The sequence below is a fragment of the Daucus carota genome, chromosome 1 (genome assembly GCF_001625215.2).
Source record: "Daucus carota subsp. sativus chromosome 1, DH1 v3.0, whole genome shotgun sequence".
In the NCBI taxonomy this organism is placed as follows: domain Eukaryota; kingdom Viridiplantae; phylum Streptophyta; class Magnoliopsida; order Apiales; family Apiaceae; genus Daucus; species Daucus carota.
The window spans coordinates 51,109,759-51,125,196 of record NC_030381.2 but is presented as its reverse complement, the minus strand read 5'-3'; the positions used below and the strand labels follow the sequence as shown (position 1 = coordinate 51,125,196).

At 33.4% G+C, this 15,438-nt stretch overlaps 2 protein-coding genes across 3 annotated transcripts; one reads left to right on the top strand and one right to left on the bottom strand.

Moving 5' to 3' along the window:
* Window positions 1-65: 65 nt before the first annotated feature.
* LOC108192967 (uncharacterized) lies at window positions 66-3,430 on the bottom strand. Its single transcript, XM_017359518.2, has 4 exons — window positions 3,093-3,430; window positions 1,980-2,173; window positions 1,365-1,628; window positions 66-1,181 (listed from the first exon to the last, which is right to left on the bottom strand). The coding sequence occupies exons 1-4, from the start codon at window positions 3,251-3,253 to the stop codon at window positions 295-297; spliced, it is 1,506 nt and encodes a 501-aa protein (XP_017215007.1). The 5' UTR covers window positions 3,254-3,430; the 3' UTR covers window positions 66-294.
* A 6,172-nt stretch (window positions 3,431-9,602) lies between these two features.
* Window positions 9,603-12,295, top strand: LOC108193029 (myb family transcription factor PHL11). 2 transcript variants are annotated; one of them, XM_064085991.1, is made up of 6 exons: window positions 9,603-9,889; window positions 10,748-10,824; window positions 10,960-11,020; window positions 11,244-11,319; window positions 11,613-11,682; window positions 11,774-12,295. In XM_064085991.1, exons 1-6 carry the CDS (start codon window positions 9,736-9,738, stop codon window positions 12,173-12,175), a joined length of 840 nt encoding a protein of 279 aa, XP_063942061.1. In that variant the 5' UTR covers window positions 9,603-9,735; the 3' UTR covers window positions 12,176-12,295. The 2 variants fall into 2 exon arrangements, with proteins under 2 accessions (XP_063942061.1, XP_017215086.1); XM_017359597.2 differs by having other exon boundaries at window positions 10,960-11,023.
* Window positions 12,296-15,438: the final 3,143 nt, after the last annotated feature.

Here is a 15,438-nt window from a genome sequence, read left to right as displayed (position 1 = left end):
TTCTGCTCGATTATTGCGTCTTTTTTTAGGGTCGGGGATGGGGATAAACCACACGGCGATTTCCGTGAAAAACAAAATATAGGAACTTGAGATAATTTTAGTTGGGGGTTCTTCAGACTCAAATTCGAACAGGGAAAGGACAGTTTTTCAGTGCACTCAAAGAACAGATGGAAATATAATCAATATGTCACAACTAGCATTTGCAGACCCTTGATGGTCCACAAAGATCAGAATAGACTAAACAGTTTGATTCTGTGCAAAAAAAATGTGATCTAAGCTAGTATGCCCAAGTGCTTAACTGTGAATGTTGGCTTCGGGTTGAAGTTGGACTGCTGCTGCTAACCTAGAGAATATGAGTTTCACAGGGACACACGTTACGACAGCAGGCAGATTTTGAAGCATCTCTCCAGGAAGAGAATTGTTTTCCCTTTTCACCAGCCTTGAATGAATTTTCTTACTGGGAACATTTAGCGATTGAAATTCCTTCTTGATGGGAGGAGAGGGAGCTGGAAAATAAGAAACACTAGTCCTCCTTGCAGTTGTCTGAACAGACCGAGTCAATAGAGAGGTAGCTGGACGATGACAAGCTGGAGTCCTGGGATACGATTGGAGCTTTAGAGTGCCTTTTGTATCCAATATTTGGTTGCCGGCATTGTCATTGATAGGAAGAATAATCTCTGTGGAGCCGTTTTTTAACTTCTCTACTTCGACTGGATACCCTATGATTGATTTCCTGTTCACTTTACTCATTAGAGAAACCAAAGGGACAGATGCTCCTTCGTAACGAGTTTCAACTGTCAGCTTGATATCAATCAGCGGTTCCGTGGAGGACATTGATCTAGTCTGCCTTCTGGAAATTTCCAGGCCACCATCTTCAAACTGTGATGAGAAGTAGACATCTCTTATCGGCTTCCTTGATTGTTTACCAGAACATCCAGTTCTTTTTGGACACTTCACATCATCTACAGTGAAAGGATTGCTATCATTCTGAATTGCATTTCCAGAAGCAATGAACCTCTGCCCATCAGGTAAATCCCTGTACGGGTTTAGATGTTTCAGTTTCAGCATTATTTTCTTCTCCGGCGCCTCAACATCATCTAAAATACGGTCATCACGAGTTATGTCACTAAGTTCTTCATGCCTCTTGTGTCTCCTAGTTCTGGGATACCCACTACAGCAACCTGGGTATATTACATATGAGCAGTTTAGCACCAATCATCATCATCAATCCATAAGATTATAGACTCAAAATAATAAAGAGAAAAATTAAGGATGCCATATAAACTTCGAGATTGAGAGTGGTAGTACACTTAAAGATTTCAAATTATCCTCAACTGATAGAAACGGAAGATAATAGCATTCACCTGAAAGTTGTTTACTTGTTTCATCTGCCCTTCCGTTAGGAGCATATTCGCCAAAAGTATAAGTATCGGGGGATCTTGAAGAATAATTGTTTTCAGATGCACTGGATTGATACGGGTCACCAGCCATTCGAACCAGGCGTGGTAAGGGTTGAGCATGAAAACTAGTGCATTCTGAATTTTTTCTTGATCCAACTGGCAAGTATACACATCTGCTTCTCTTTAATCTGCATACTGGTTTATTCTCCACTGCTTCTGCTTTACGGTCTGCAATGACTTAACTAAATTGTAAACAAGATTTTTGAATGTTCTTCGCCTACTTATAGCAATAGCCCATTACAAGAAATTCATCAAACTGCTTAGGATCCTTGCTGAAACAAATTACTCCGAACCTAGATGAAAAGAACTTTATACACTAAAACTTGCAAACTGTACCTCGCAACTTTGGTTCATAATGTGCAAACTCTAAATAACCACTTAGTAGTAGCAGTCACCTTATTTAACAGATAAAATAAATTAAAACAAGAAACATAAGTGTGATGGAAGTTAAAACTTCCAAAGAAATTGGAAAATTATACTCGGAGAATATAGGAACATACAGACACAGAGATCAATTACCTGTCATTTTCCGTTTCCTTCGAGGTTCTTTGTTTTCAAGTTCAAGAGCATGAATGATAGCATCTGTTCTGTGTGCATATTTCACATGTTCTTTGAGAGGAGAGGCCTTCAAGCCCTCAGCATTCTTAATGAAGTCAGCGAACTCATTGCATCGAAATGCTTTTATGCGCCCTGACTCTAAGTTGTACCAGTCTCTAAAAAGATGCAAACAGAAAAACAATTGAATCAATATAGTAAATCATCATACACACAAGGTCAATACAGAAGATAACATAACAAATACGGAGGATGATCCTCCCAGCCTACATCGGGTTGGATCCTCCCATCTTTTTACCACGCAACTACATCTCCAGCTATACCTACCATTTATAAATGATGGCTAGGTGCTAATCATCTTTAATCATTTCAAGTTACTTGTGACTTGTGAGAGGGGTAATTTACTCATTTGCAATTACACTTACTATAAATCCTACGTTTTTGCCAGATATAAGATAAACCACTTAGAGAATGCACAATGCAAACATAGTTATATCTGCAAATCTATCGCATTAAAAGTAATCCAAAAAACAGGAGCTGCAAATTCGAAAAAACATGTTCAAGAAACATGAACAGACTATCTAATAGAATCTAGAACTTGAAGTTATGAAGAAAATCATACCCTTGTCTTAAAGGTTCAACAAACATACACACTCATAAAACTTTACAAAACAAAAGATAAACATAGTTCTCAATCTTCATAGCAACTCATTTAGAAATAAACATATCTAAGTAGACTTTTGCAAGCAGTAAAAAGTAGCATGTATAGATTTGTATTACATATCAAGAACTTTAGATAACCCCCTAAATATTTCCTTTCATTTCACCCCCTCCCTCACACACACAAAGAGAGAGGGGGGAAGGGGGAGAGAGAGAGGGGGGAGAGACAGAGAGAGAATGGGGAAGGGGAATGGGAGACTGGAGAGAGAGAGAGAGAGGGAGAGGGAGAGAGAGAGGGGGAGGGAGAGAGAGAGGGAGAGAGGGAGAGAGATGAAAACTAACTGAGATATATAAGCAAAAAGATCTTGAACATTGACAAGTATGTTTTGAAGAAAAAACGAGTAAAGAGTGTATTACACAGAGCTGTATTCCCTGCCGAGAAGGCGCACAGGTTTAGCAGAACTAGATTTGAGGCGAGCAGAAGGAGAAAGCTCATCCAGACCCATTATTCTCCCAGGCCACCATGACCCATTTCTCCTCTTCACCCATACCAAACTTCCTGCTTTCAAATTCTTCATTGAAATCTCTCAGCTTTTTCAGTTTTTGGGTTCCAAGAAAATTGGGTTACAGAGGAATGGAAATAGTACTAGACTACTAGTGTAGTGGCAGTGACAGTGAGATTGTGATAAGTGTATGTATATACATGTGTGTGTATATTATGCTTGCAGAGTTGTAGGAAGATTATCCAATGAGTAATTTGCAAGCTGTTTTTTACTGGAGGAACGTTGGTCTTGTCTTGTCCTGTTAATCATGTTTTTTCGGTATGTAGGAGTATTTATTTTTAAAAATAAAATAAATCAAACATCTCATTATTAGTACTCCCTCCGTCCCAATCAATTCTATACGGTTTCTTTTTTGGGATGTCCCATCATTTCTATACATTTCCAAAATAGCAACTTTTTATAATATAAGAGCAACTCCAATGCAATGCTATACTTGGTTCTATTGCTATATTATAGCATCAAAAGTAAAAAAAACTCAATTCCAAAGGAGTGCTATATTTGGATGCATCCATATTTAGATGCATCCTTGGTTCTATATTTGAAACCAAGGATGGATCCATCCATGTCGCCACATCATCAATAACTAGAAATTGGAAACTTGTTAATGAGTTAATGAGTTAGGTAAAAGTTAATGAGTTGGTTCTATATAAAAGTTAGGTAAAAGTTGATGAGTTGGTTAAATTTGAAACTAGTTATAGAACTTAGCATTGGAGACTTGGAGTGCAAATTTTATTTTAGCACCAAAAAACACTTTTTGGTGCTATATTATAGCAATAGCAATAGATATATAGCATCTAGCATTGGACTTGCTCTAAAACACTACTACACCCACTACATCCTCCCACTATCTCCATTATATTAAAATAAAAACACTATTACACTCACTATTTTACTCCACTATCTCAAATCTATTATTAAAAAATATGTGGATCCCACCATTTTACCCACTTTCCACCTAACTTTACTCAATTCTTACACTTTTTCTTGGTCTCAGTGTCCGATCCCAATGTATATAATTCATTGGGACGGAGGGAGTATGTTTTTCGAGGTGATAGTCTTCTTTGCTAATACGAAAGCATCTCATTATCATCCAATCGTTTCATTAAGTTACTTCACGTAAATTTTTTTTTTATGTAAAAATATATTAATTAATTTACTACATTTATATATTGTTAAATAAATATATTAATTATTAATAACAAAAATTAGTTGATCTATATTTTTTAAGTCCCCCGCCAAATTAACTGGACGGGACCGGATCATTATAAGTTTGTCGCGGATGGGCCCATCCATGTTGGGCTAAAAAATTAACACGTTGATTGGGCTGATCCGAAGGCTTGTCCATCCATCTCCAGCAGGACCAGCACCTTGGAGTTTTATAGTACTAGATCTGTTTTTTTTAACCCAACAAACACACAATTGTCTTGTCCCGTGGGGCTGGAGTGTGAACTTGAAGAAAATCAAAAACAAAAGTTGCTTTACTTTTCAACTTTCAAGTTCCAAAACTTCTTATCACCCACTTTTACCTGTTCATCTGAGACATTAGACAATGTCACAGACTTCCAACCGCAGAAGTGTGCTATATTTTATTGAAAAAATATATATAAATTTATAATTATTAAAGTGAAAAGGTAAGAGAATTGGATAAAGATGTATTTTAAAGTCCGTCGAATTCTTATCTAGCGATGTGATAATTGAAAGCCGATTAAATTTAAAATAAAACTTGAAATCAATTTATGCTATTTTAACCCCACATATACGAACTTATATAATAAATAATATATATAATATATGGTTTAATATTATAAAGTCACCTCTAACTAGGAAGGACAAAACAACATTAATATTGTGAAGTCACCTCGAAGCAGGAATGACAGAACAATCTTATACGACGAATATCGATATGTTCTGATGTAATTAAATATTTTACGATCTAGATAAGTTGGATTTGGATTTGTATCTCAAATATAACATAATAAAATCCGATCCAAACTTTAAACACAATCAAAATCCAACAGATTTATATACATATATAGTAATAATAATATATATCTGTTTATTCCACCATTTCATTATTATTTGATATTTAAATTATCTAGTTCCCTTATATTTTTGAGATTTATTCAAATATATTCTTTTATAATATTATGTGCTATACACACATATAATATTATTTACTCAAATAAAAGGATAGAATTTTTTGTCCATATTAAATATTGGATTTTAATATATTTAACTAGAAAAATATATCTAAAAAATTCGAATGAATCCAAAATTTGATAATTTCAATTTAATTTTAAAATCTGAAAATATTTTTTTCGAATTAGATTAATCAAGTTTGAACCTGATCCACCTCTACATGTTGCCATCACGGCCACCAAGCATCCATCCCTCCCAGCACATCAAAACGTGTCTCCCTGTATTCTCTCCTCACTCATCTTGTTTTTGGTGGTATTCAGAAATGCAAAACATTGAAATACATGTACATGCACCTCTCTACATCTCTTCATGTGAGAACACAGCTTCAATGGACGTGGCACATGTCTCCACGAATATTCCTTCCTCCTAAATTGCCGGCGAATATTCCACCCTGTCATTCCACGTGTCCCTCTCCTCTGCACTCTCTGATCACTCTCATCTCCGACGCTTCACTCAATCTAAGGACCATATCACTCCATAGTCCATACTCCATCACCCCCACCGTAAAGGCGTAAACCCTAGCACATGCAATCTTATATCATCCAAACATGGCACTGGCCAGCACAAATTTATTTCAGATACTTCCTTCGTCCCACACACGTATTTTAAAGCTCCGTATATTTATATTACTAGCTTATAGCCCGTGCAAGGCACGGGAGCTTTTTTATTATTTATAATTTTTTTAAATATATTTTAAATGGTGTGAAAAAAATTATTTTATAATAATAAATTAAAATTATATGTATCATGCCAAAGTATTAAATTCTTTCTATCAAATTTTAAATTATTTTAAGTAAAATATGTGACGCCAACTCCTATTAGATTATATAATGTGATTTAAATATTTTCTTAAAATTTTTTATGGTTCGAGATTAAAATTGATAAACACAATTTATTTTGAATTAAGAAGATGAATCATAAACATGCAATAACATGGTAGAATTTGTTTTGGATTAAGAAAAAGTTTTTGTATTCGTTCCTCACATAAATCGGGCTTATTAATTTAAAAATATATTAGATAAAAATAATTTTGTAACTGTGCGATTTATATGATTCTACAAATAAAATTGGTAGAAAATATTTATTTTGGATTAAAAAAATCATAAACACATGAAATACAGAATTTGTTTTGAATTCAAGAAAGGAATTATAAACATGCAAGTAGATATCAATTGTCTTATGAAACAGATGTTATTTTTGTTCTAATCCAACGTTGTTTATTTGTTCAATATACGATCCGATGGATAAAAATAATTTTGTGACGGTGCGATTTATACAATTCTACAATTAAATTTTGTAGAAAATATTTATTTTGGATTAAAAAAACCAAAAACACATGAAACACAGAATTTGTTTTGGATTCAGAAAAGGAATTATAAACATGTAAGTAGATGTCAGTTTCCTTATAGAACAGAATTTAATTTTGTTCTAATCTAACGGTGCTTATTTGTTCAATATATGATCCAAGATAAGCTTTTGGACCATAGGACCATGCGACCAAATTATCTCCTTTGCGCTTATTATATATAAGTATATAATATATATTTTAAAAAAAAATCTAAAAAATGTTTGAAATTTAAATTTTTATTCAAGAAAAAAAAATTAAAAATACATTATAGAATTATATTTTACGAGAGTCTCAAAACGCGTGAAAACAGTATTCGTAAACTTTTTGACGGGACGGAAAGAGTAATAAAATTTCGGACAAAAATATTTAAGTTACAGAAAATAATTTTAAGAATACTGTTAGCTTCATTTGTAATATCAATTGTTTTGGATCTCAGTTGCAACTTTGACCGTATATTTTTAAAAATAAATTTGAAAATATGAATAATTTTATAAATTTTTCTAAAACAAATTTTATAATCAATTCAATTTGTGCATGTCACCATGCTCTTTTCAAATATTACATAGTTCACCTCGAAATCCAATATAATTCGGCAAGTATGATATATTAAATCATAAAAACTTTTTTTTTTGAAAAGCAGAAGGAATTCATTGATAATGAGAAAAACATTAGGATCCTACAAGTAGCATAATCTAACCAACCCTAGAGTTTTAAAGCTTCTCCATCCAAAAGCTGTCTTGAAAGTACTAACTCTACATGCACGCTATTCTACTTAGATTAGGAAGAGAAAAACTACAAAGGACTACTCGACTTCTCCAGAGACTACAGCTTCAGCACCCCAGCGACTTGCTCCATAATTTCTACTGTCTCCACTCTTTCTCCATCAGCATTAACCTCTTTACGACTTCCAAAGAGCTGAGTTACCCACTTAATATATATCTGTAAAAAAACTAAATGCTGCAATAAGTTAAATCCAATGTTGTACCAAATATTTGCGGAGGGCTCCTTCTTTGGCAAGTCTATCTGCCTCGATATTAATATCACTTGGCAGATACTTCAGCTTTAATTTCCCCACGCAAGCCAAGTTCGAAAATTCCACGTCAGAACTATCTTTAGAGTATACTTGCCACTCTAAAAATTTGCTCACTAAATTCTTACAATCAGAGTATACAACCAGTGCGTGCTCTTTCCATCTTGACTTATTGTAGGACTCCATTAGGTAAAATAGTGCTTTCATCTCAGCTTCAAAAGAGCTTTCCACTTTTAATGGTCCTGAAAAAGTGAAAATGACGCTGCCATTCTGATCTTGTATCAAACCTCCCATGCCAGCACAATTTGCAGCTTTGTTAGCTTTCCAGGATCCATCTATAAAACCCACCAGTCCAGTTGCTGATTTAATGATCTCCTGCAGCTGCCTGTTGACAGAGCTTGTGGCGGAACCTATAGGGTTAGAATTCCAAAATCCAGCTGAGGACTTGTGGATTAAGTTAAATGCCAGGCACCACTCTTTGGCCTGGACTTTAGAAATGGCCAGCAATTCCTCAGCGTTTAGACTAGAGCCTTCAAAGATGTACTTGTTCCGAGCAAGCCAGAGGGTCCATAAGGTTGCACTAACAACTAATTTCCAGGCTGCTTTTACCTTTTTAGATTTACACCCCATCAATGTATGCCAAAGCTCCTGTAGACTGAGAGTGAAGTAAGTTGATCTTTTGACTTGCCACCATTCAAAAATTTTGCTCCATACTTCACTGGCAAATTCGCACTCGCATAGGATGTGGTTGGTTGTTTCCTCGAAGACTTTGCAGAAAGAGCAATATATGTCACTTGAATCAATGACACCTCTGTGAGCCAGAAAAGTTTTAGTGGGGAGAACATAAAGATGCACTTTCCATAGAAATATCCTGATCTTCTGTGGGATTTTTAGCTTCCATATAAATTGCCAGTATACCTTATTGGTGGTGGGAACAAGAAGATTTGTCGCATTCCTGACTGAGAATGTTTTTTTAAAGGGGGACCATATCAACCTATCTTCTCCATGATGAAGCTGAATTTTTTGAATGCCACTCACTCCTCTAAAAAGTCCCTATGGTCAAGAGATATGCGTTCATGGGAAATAGATGAACTCAAGGAATTAAATCATAAAAACTTAGTCTGAAATAATTTGTTTAGTACTTTTTCAGTCATCCAAAATAATTTATATAAGTGAACGGAGACTTGATACACGTTTTAAGATTTCTACTCTATAACTTATAATTTTTTTCTGAATAAAAACTTTAATATTCAAATATATATATAAAAAAAGTTAAAATAAATTATTAAGTTATATTTTATATACAATCTAAACACGTATGAAGAAATTAAAAAATTATAAAATTGAAATGGACTGATAAAGTATAATTTATTTATTTATAGAGAATTTATTTCGACAAATTTTTAAATGATCCGAAATTAACATGTTTACGGACCGTGTACACAAAGCTTAAGTTACTGTTCAAGTATTCCCTCGGCGACAAAGATTTAAATACTAATTTTCGGCTAGATCATGTTTCTTCAGATTCGTCGCCGGTCTTCGCTCCCTATGCTCCATAGCAAACAGCCAAAACAGACCTCCAATATAAATACGAAGCATATATTCTCCATCATTGCAAGATAAATAAAAAATCGTTTAGAACAAATTTGTAATAACCAAAAAGCCCCTATAATTGTTCTTTCCATTCTACATCTCTAGCACCACTATTTACTTTACACAGCTATGGTACTTTTTGATTTCATTCTTGGCCTTACTCTTGCTCACGAATCTCTATAAATTTTCTGCATTCGAATGATTGTTTGGTGAACACCCGTTTAGTAGAAGCTACACTCTTTTTCACTTTTAGTGATGCCCCACTTGTTTTATTAGCATTTATCAAGATTATTTGCACATAGTTGGGATTTTAGTGTGTGAAAGTTGATGGAGAGAATGTATGGTGTGAGTGGTGGAGGAAGCTTGTATGAGTATGAACATGGAGTTGTGATGACAAGAGATCCAAAGCCGAGGCTGAGGTGGACTAGTGATCTTCATGATCGATTTGTTGATGCTGTTACTAAGCTTGGTGGCCCTGACAGTTAGTTTCTCTCTTTGCATGTTTCTTGATTATGTTATGTGTGTGTGTGTGTGTGTGTGTGTGTGTTCAAATTCAAAGTGATTTATCATTTAAACTGAATTTTGTCTTGGATATGTTATAATTTAGTTGATCTTTGTAGTTGGTAAGATGAACTTTTGTGTGAATAGTATTATGGGTGATTAGCATTAGTATTGATCTGATTTGGTATCAATAGAAGTTGATGTTTTTACTAGTAAAGTTTGGAACTTGCAGGCTTGATAATGATACTGATTCATGGTGAAATCTTTTTGTTTTTGCTAGTTCTTGTTAAATCAGTAGCTTTTCAGAATTGAACTAGTGAAGAGAGTTATTGTATAGGTGATATAAATGTTGATCCAGATTTAGGAAGGGGAATTTTGTTCTGACTGCGCGAAAGTGGATCTTTTGACGGCCACCAGGGTCTAGTTAACAGATGATCATACTAACTCATGCTCGGTTTCTCTTTGATTAACCGTCGTTGTTCATGTGTGATCATTGTACTTTAAAATTTGGACTAAAAATTTTATACTTGGCTAGTTGGGCTTCATCTCCATATCCTAACTGCCAGAAACTTCACTAGTAAATCGGCAATTGTTTTCTTGCTGCCACCGGAAATTGTTAAGCTAGAGCAGCAAAATTGTAAAAATGAAGGCAATTTTGTTTTTGCTCTTATTATATTTCTAGCACATTCTAGATTAGCGATGCTAGTTCTGTTAGTGTTGTCATGAAAGCACATAGCTATAATCTCGCTTAGCTCTTCTAGTGTCTCCATAAGTCTGTGCAATGATTAACAAGGCTGGTGCAAAGTCACTCACTTTAGAAGAAATCTGTATGATGCAGAAGCAACTCCCAAGTCAGTGCTGCGGCTCATGGGATTAAAGGGATTGACATTGTACCATTTAAAAAGCCATTTGCAGGTATGTATTAAAATTTCATGTTATACAAATGAGCATATGCATGAATGTCTCCTGTGTGCATGTCTGTTTAGAAGCATCATTCCCTGTTCTGATAAAAAGCCTAAGTAACAATGTTGCTCTGAACATTGTGTGTAGAAATACAGACTTGGACAGCAGGCCAGGAAACAGGACACAATAGAACAAAATATTGACAACAGTGGTAAGTCCACCATGATTTGGAATTCATACCAATTGACGAAAAAATGATCGAACAATCCAAAATTTGTCATTAGATAATCATTAAGCTGAACCTGTTATCCTTAATGCAATTTTCGAGAAGTATTATCAGAAAAATTGCAGTATACCACTATTTGATTTAACTTGAAATCACTTCTAAACAACATGATCTCTTAGGTGATTAATTGCTTCTTTATTCCTAGGGGATTCCTACAGACAATACAGTATGCACGTCGTAAGCACGAGTGCCACCTCATCAAAAGTGAACAATGAACAAGGGTATGTGCTCTAAGAACTCTGGTTTTTAGAAATGTTTTGTTATAAGCTACCTAAAGTACTCAAACTCCCCTCGCTTAAAGAACACGGATAAATAACTAGTGTAACAATGTCAGATACCCTACTTGGTCTGATTTGTTAAAATCAGGACACCCAGTGATCAGTTTATGCAACAGCAGAACTCAATATTAGCACCAAAAGTGATTAAAATGTTACGGTTTTACAAATCCTTACTCCGAGTAAATTGCTATTCTAATATAATCTGTTACTGATGGATGGCTGCTAATTTTAATCAGAGATCATTCTCTAGGGGAGTCATTAATGTATGAGATCGATGTTCAGAAAAGATCAAAAGAGCAGCTTGATGTATGTATCTTTAGCTGTTTCGCCTAGCAACTTTCTTGTGACTCTGCCCCCATCTTTTTTCTTATGTATACCAAAAATTATGGCACAACAGGTACAAAAGAAATTACAGATGAGAATTGAAGCCCAAGGAAAGTACCTGCAGGCTATACTAGAGAAAGCTCAAACAAATCTTTCACTCGATATGAATAGCTCCGGAAACTTGGAGGCTACAAGAGTCCAACTAAACAGCTTCAACCTGGCGCTATCTAACTTCATGGAAAATCTAAACGAGGGAGACAGGAATCAAAACATTTCAGAATTGGGAAAAATTAATGCCAATAGTAGGAACACGAGTGCATCAATATACACAGGGGAAGTTGCGGAAAAGAAAGATGTCAAGCTTAAGGTTGAAGCGGGTGCTGTAAACTTTGATTTGAATATGAGAGGTAGCTATGACTTTCTTGGCACTAATGAAACTGCAATGGAACTGAAGCCATTTGCCTATAGGAGGTAGATATCAATTGTATATACAATTTCACATATAATGCCCCATGATCTTGAATGCAAGTGTTATCAGCTCTAACTAAATTTCAATTAATTTGATATCGAATATAAATATCCTTAATTTATTTATCGTCATGTTCCTTGAGCAATATAAGGAAAACTAGTTTTTGGACTTTAATTGTTTGAAACATCATCAGTGCATAATACTTGATGGTGGTATGATTGCTACAATGAACTTTGAAATATCATATTGACATCTTAGGTTTCTAACACTCCTTGCATTCTTGAGCATTAGCCTCTTTTTATTTAATCAGTTTTGTGGAGAGAGTTTTATGTGAACACTATGAGAAGTAATCGGTCCCTTATTGAATTTCCCATTTAATGAGCATTCTCCATATTACTCTTATCACTAATCTAGGGGCGTTTGTTTGCCGCTTTTAAGCCGGGCTTCTGGTTTATAAGTTATAATCACTTATTTGTACCGTTTATGTAAAAAGTCAAGAAACACTTATAAAAAGTTAGGAATGCTAGTTTTTGTTTCAGGGCTTTTATTTCCCAAACACTTTTACCACTTATAAGTCTTATCTTGTTTCTAACTTTTACTCCATTTTTTTATTTTAAGCAAGAAACACTTATTTTAAGATCACCCAAACGGCCCCCTAGTAATCTAGCTTAATTGGTATATGATGTTAACAACTTAAAATAGTGTTTGGTTCACGATTAATGAAACCTGTAATGCCAGAGGATAAGAGTGGTCAATGAAAAAAACATTTTTTTACCTAATCCATCATCAATGAAGTGCTGTTTCATCACCTAAAACTCAAATCAGTATCCAAATGAAGTGCTACTGTGTTGATTGTAACTATAAAATGAGAATTCATTTTAATTAAGCTTCCACAATCGATTCATGAGCACAGACGATTTGATAACAGATAACACTAACTCTTTCTTAAAGGCCTATTAAGGATTGAGGGCTTATAAAAATGTTATGCCAGGTTCTTAGCAGCATTCGGATACTTTTTCTTATTTTACTTCATATAGCCTTTAGTTAATTTTGTAAAAAATATTTAATAATTTTGATTATAACAAAAATATACATAAGATCTATATTTTTTTATAAAAAAATGAAATTTAAAAAAGTGTCATCCTTAACATAATGAAATATTAAAAAAAACAGAAACATAAATTCATTTTTTCCTTCGGAAAGAGTACTTTGTTGCAAAAATTCTTATTCCCCAGTCCATAGCTCATAAGGAATCAACTTTAAACGGTGATAATTTCCCACGAAATTTGTCAAAACTAAGTAGGTGAGATTTCTTCTTTTCCCTCAATATTCAAGATTGATAATTTTCAACTACTTAAGTAAACGTCAAGGTCAAGTTAAATGGGCGTCTTTATCAGACTAAGCGAGGAACGAACCCAGCGCCCTCAGACTTTGACACCTTGCAGAGTTGCCCATCAACACCTGAAGAATATTACTCCCCAGTGGACGGGTTGCAGATAGGAGAACAGGGAGGGACGAACCAGAAATATTTCTCAGGGGTGAAATTTAATTAAAAAATTTTAAGAACAAAATACTACAAAATTATGAGTTTTGAGGGGCTAAATACTACAAATTATGAGTTTTTGATGATTAAATACTATAAATTATAAATTTCAATCATATAAATTGATTATATATAAAGATTTTGGGAAGGTTCTGGGGGGCTAAGGCCACCCCATACCCCTCTTCCTCCTTCCCTGAGAACACTACACTTATTTTAAAAAATAAATTTATAAATTATATTAATATCTTTCTTTAAAAAAATGATAAAATTTAATTTAACTTTTTTAAAAAATAAGTTATAAAATTATATTTTATAAAACTATTAAAATGCGTGTTATTTTATCAAACGTTCGAAATAAGCTTGTAAATAATGAAAAGGACGAAGGAGTATATTAAGTTTATATTAATATTAATTTTATACTCTATAAACAAATAGTATGATATTAAATTTAGTGTAAAACTTTTATATTGATAAGTTTTGCATCAAGTAAAATTCGAGATTAACTCTTATATTTGTTGTAAAATAAATTTATTCCATCTGTGTTAAATTAATATTCTATCGGGATAAATATCAAGTTGGTGACTCGTTTCGTCCAAATGTATCAATTGAGTGACTGATTCTTAAATTGACTCAAATGAGCCACTCATTAGAAAAATTTGTATCAAAAATATCACTTTTTCGTTGGTCGAAATTTTGAAAGTACTATATATTGAGTTTCACATATTTTTTATGAATGGTATTACATCTAAATGAAAGATTCCGAGTTCTAGTATTTTAGATAATATTTTTAGATTTTTAAAAATTTATCTCCTATTTATTTTTATTTAAATCAAATAAAACAATCAAAAAATTAAAAATAAATAGTTGATAAAATTTTAAAAATCTAAAAATATTAGCAAAAATAGTAGGACTCGGAATCTTTCATTTGGATGTAATACCATTCATAAAAAAAGTGTGAAACTCAATATATAATATTTTCAAAATTTCGACTAACGATAGAGTAATATTTTTGATACAAATTTTTCTAATGAGGGTCTAATTTGAGTCAATTTGGAAATCAGTCACTCAATTGATACATTTGGACGAAACGAGTCACCAACTTGATATTTATCCCATATTCTATCATATCTCAGTTGATTAAATACTTTTGAAAAAAATTAGGGAAATTATACTTGTCAGAATATATACTTGTTGCTAGATGACATAATTTTTGTATAAATTAATATAAATGTTACGACAGAATAGTTTTGTGACGTGAACATCACGGACCACTTGGGCTAAAATCAAATTCAATAAATTTTATTTCTTTTATTCTTGCAGATTAGCTAAAAATTTATTCTAAATAAGGGTTTACAAAAAAAAAAAAAAAATGAAATCTTTTCTTCATCAATTTTACAGTTCCGGTCCGACGCTGAGGGCTGATATCAAAAACATGTTGAGAGAAGGGTAACACACTTTTCAGAGAAGAAGCTTGAATTTTAGATATAAATTGTAGAAATATCTTCAACTTTACCCTTCAAGTCCATTGATAGAAAAAAACATAAAGTTTTGGATACTGATTTTATGACAATTTGAAAGATCAAAAATAAAGCTTTTTAAAATTTCATTTCAAAAAATATATAATTTATAAAAATATTAAAATCTGTGGCGTATTTTCGTTTTTTAATATATATAATTAAATTCCGAGGGACAGAGGGAATAAAACTGTATACGGAGTTACGTCAAA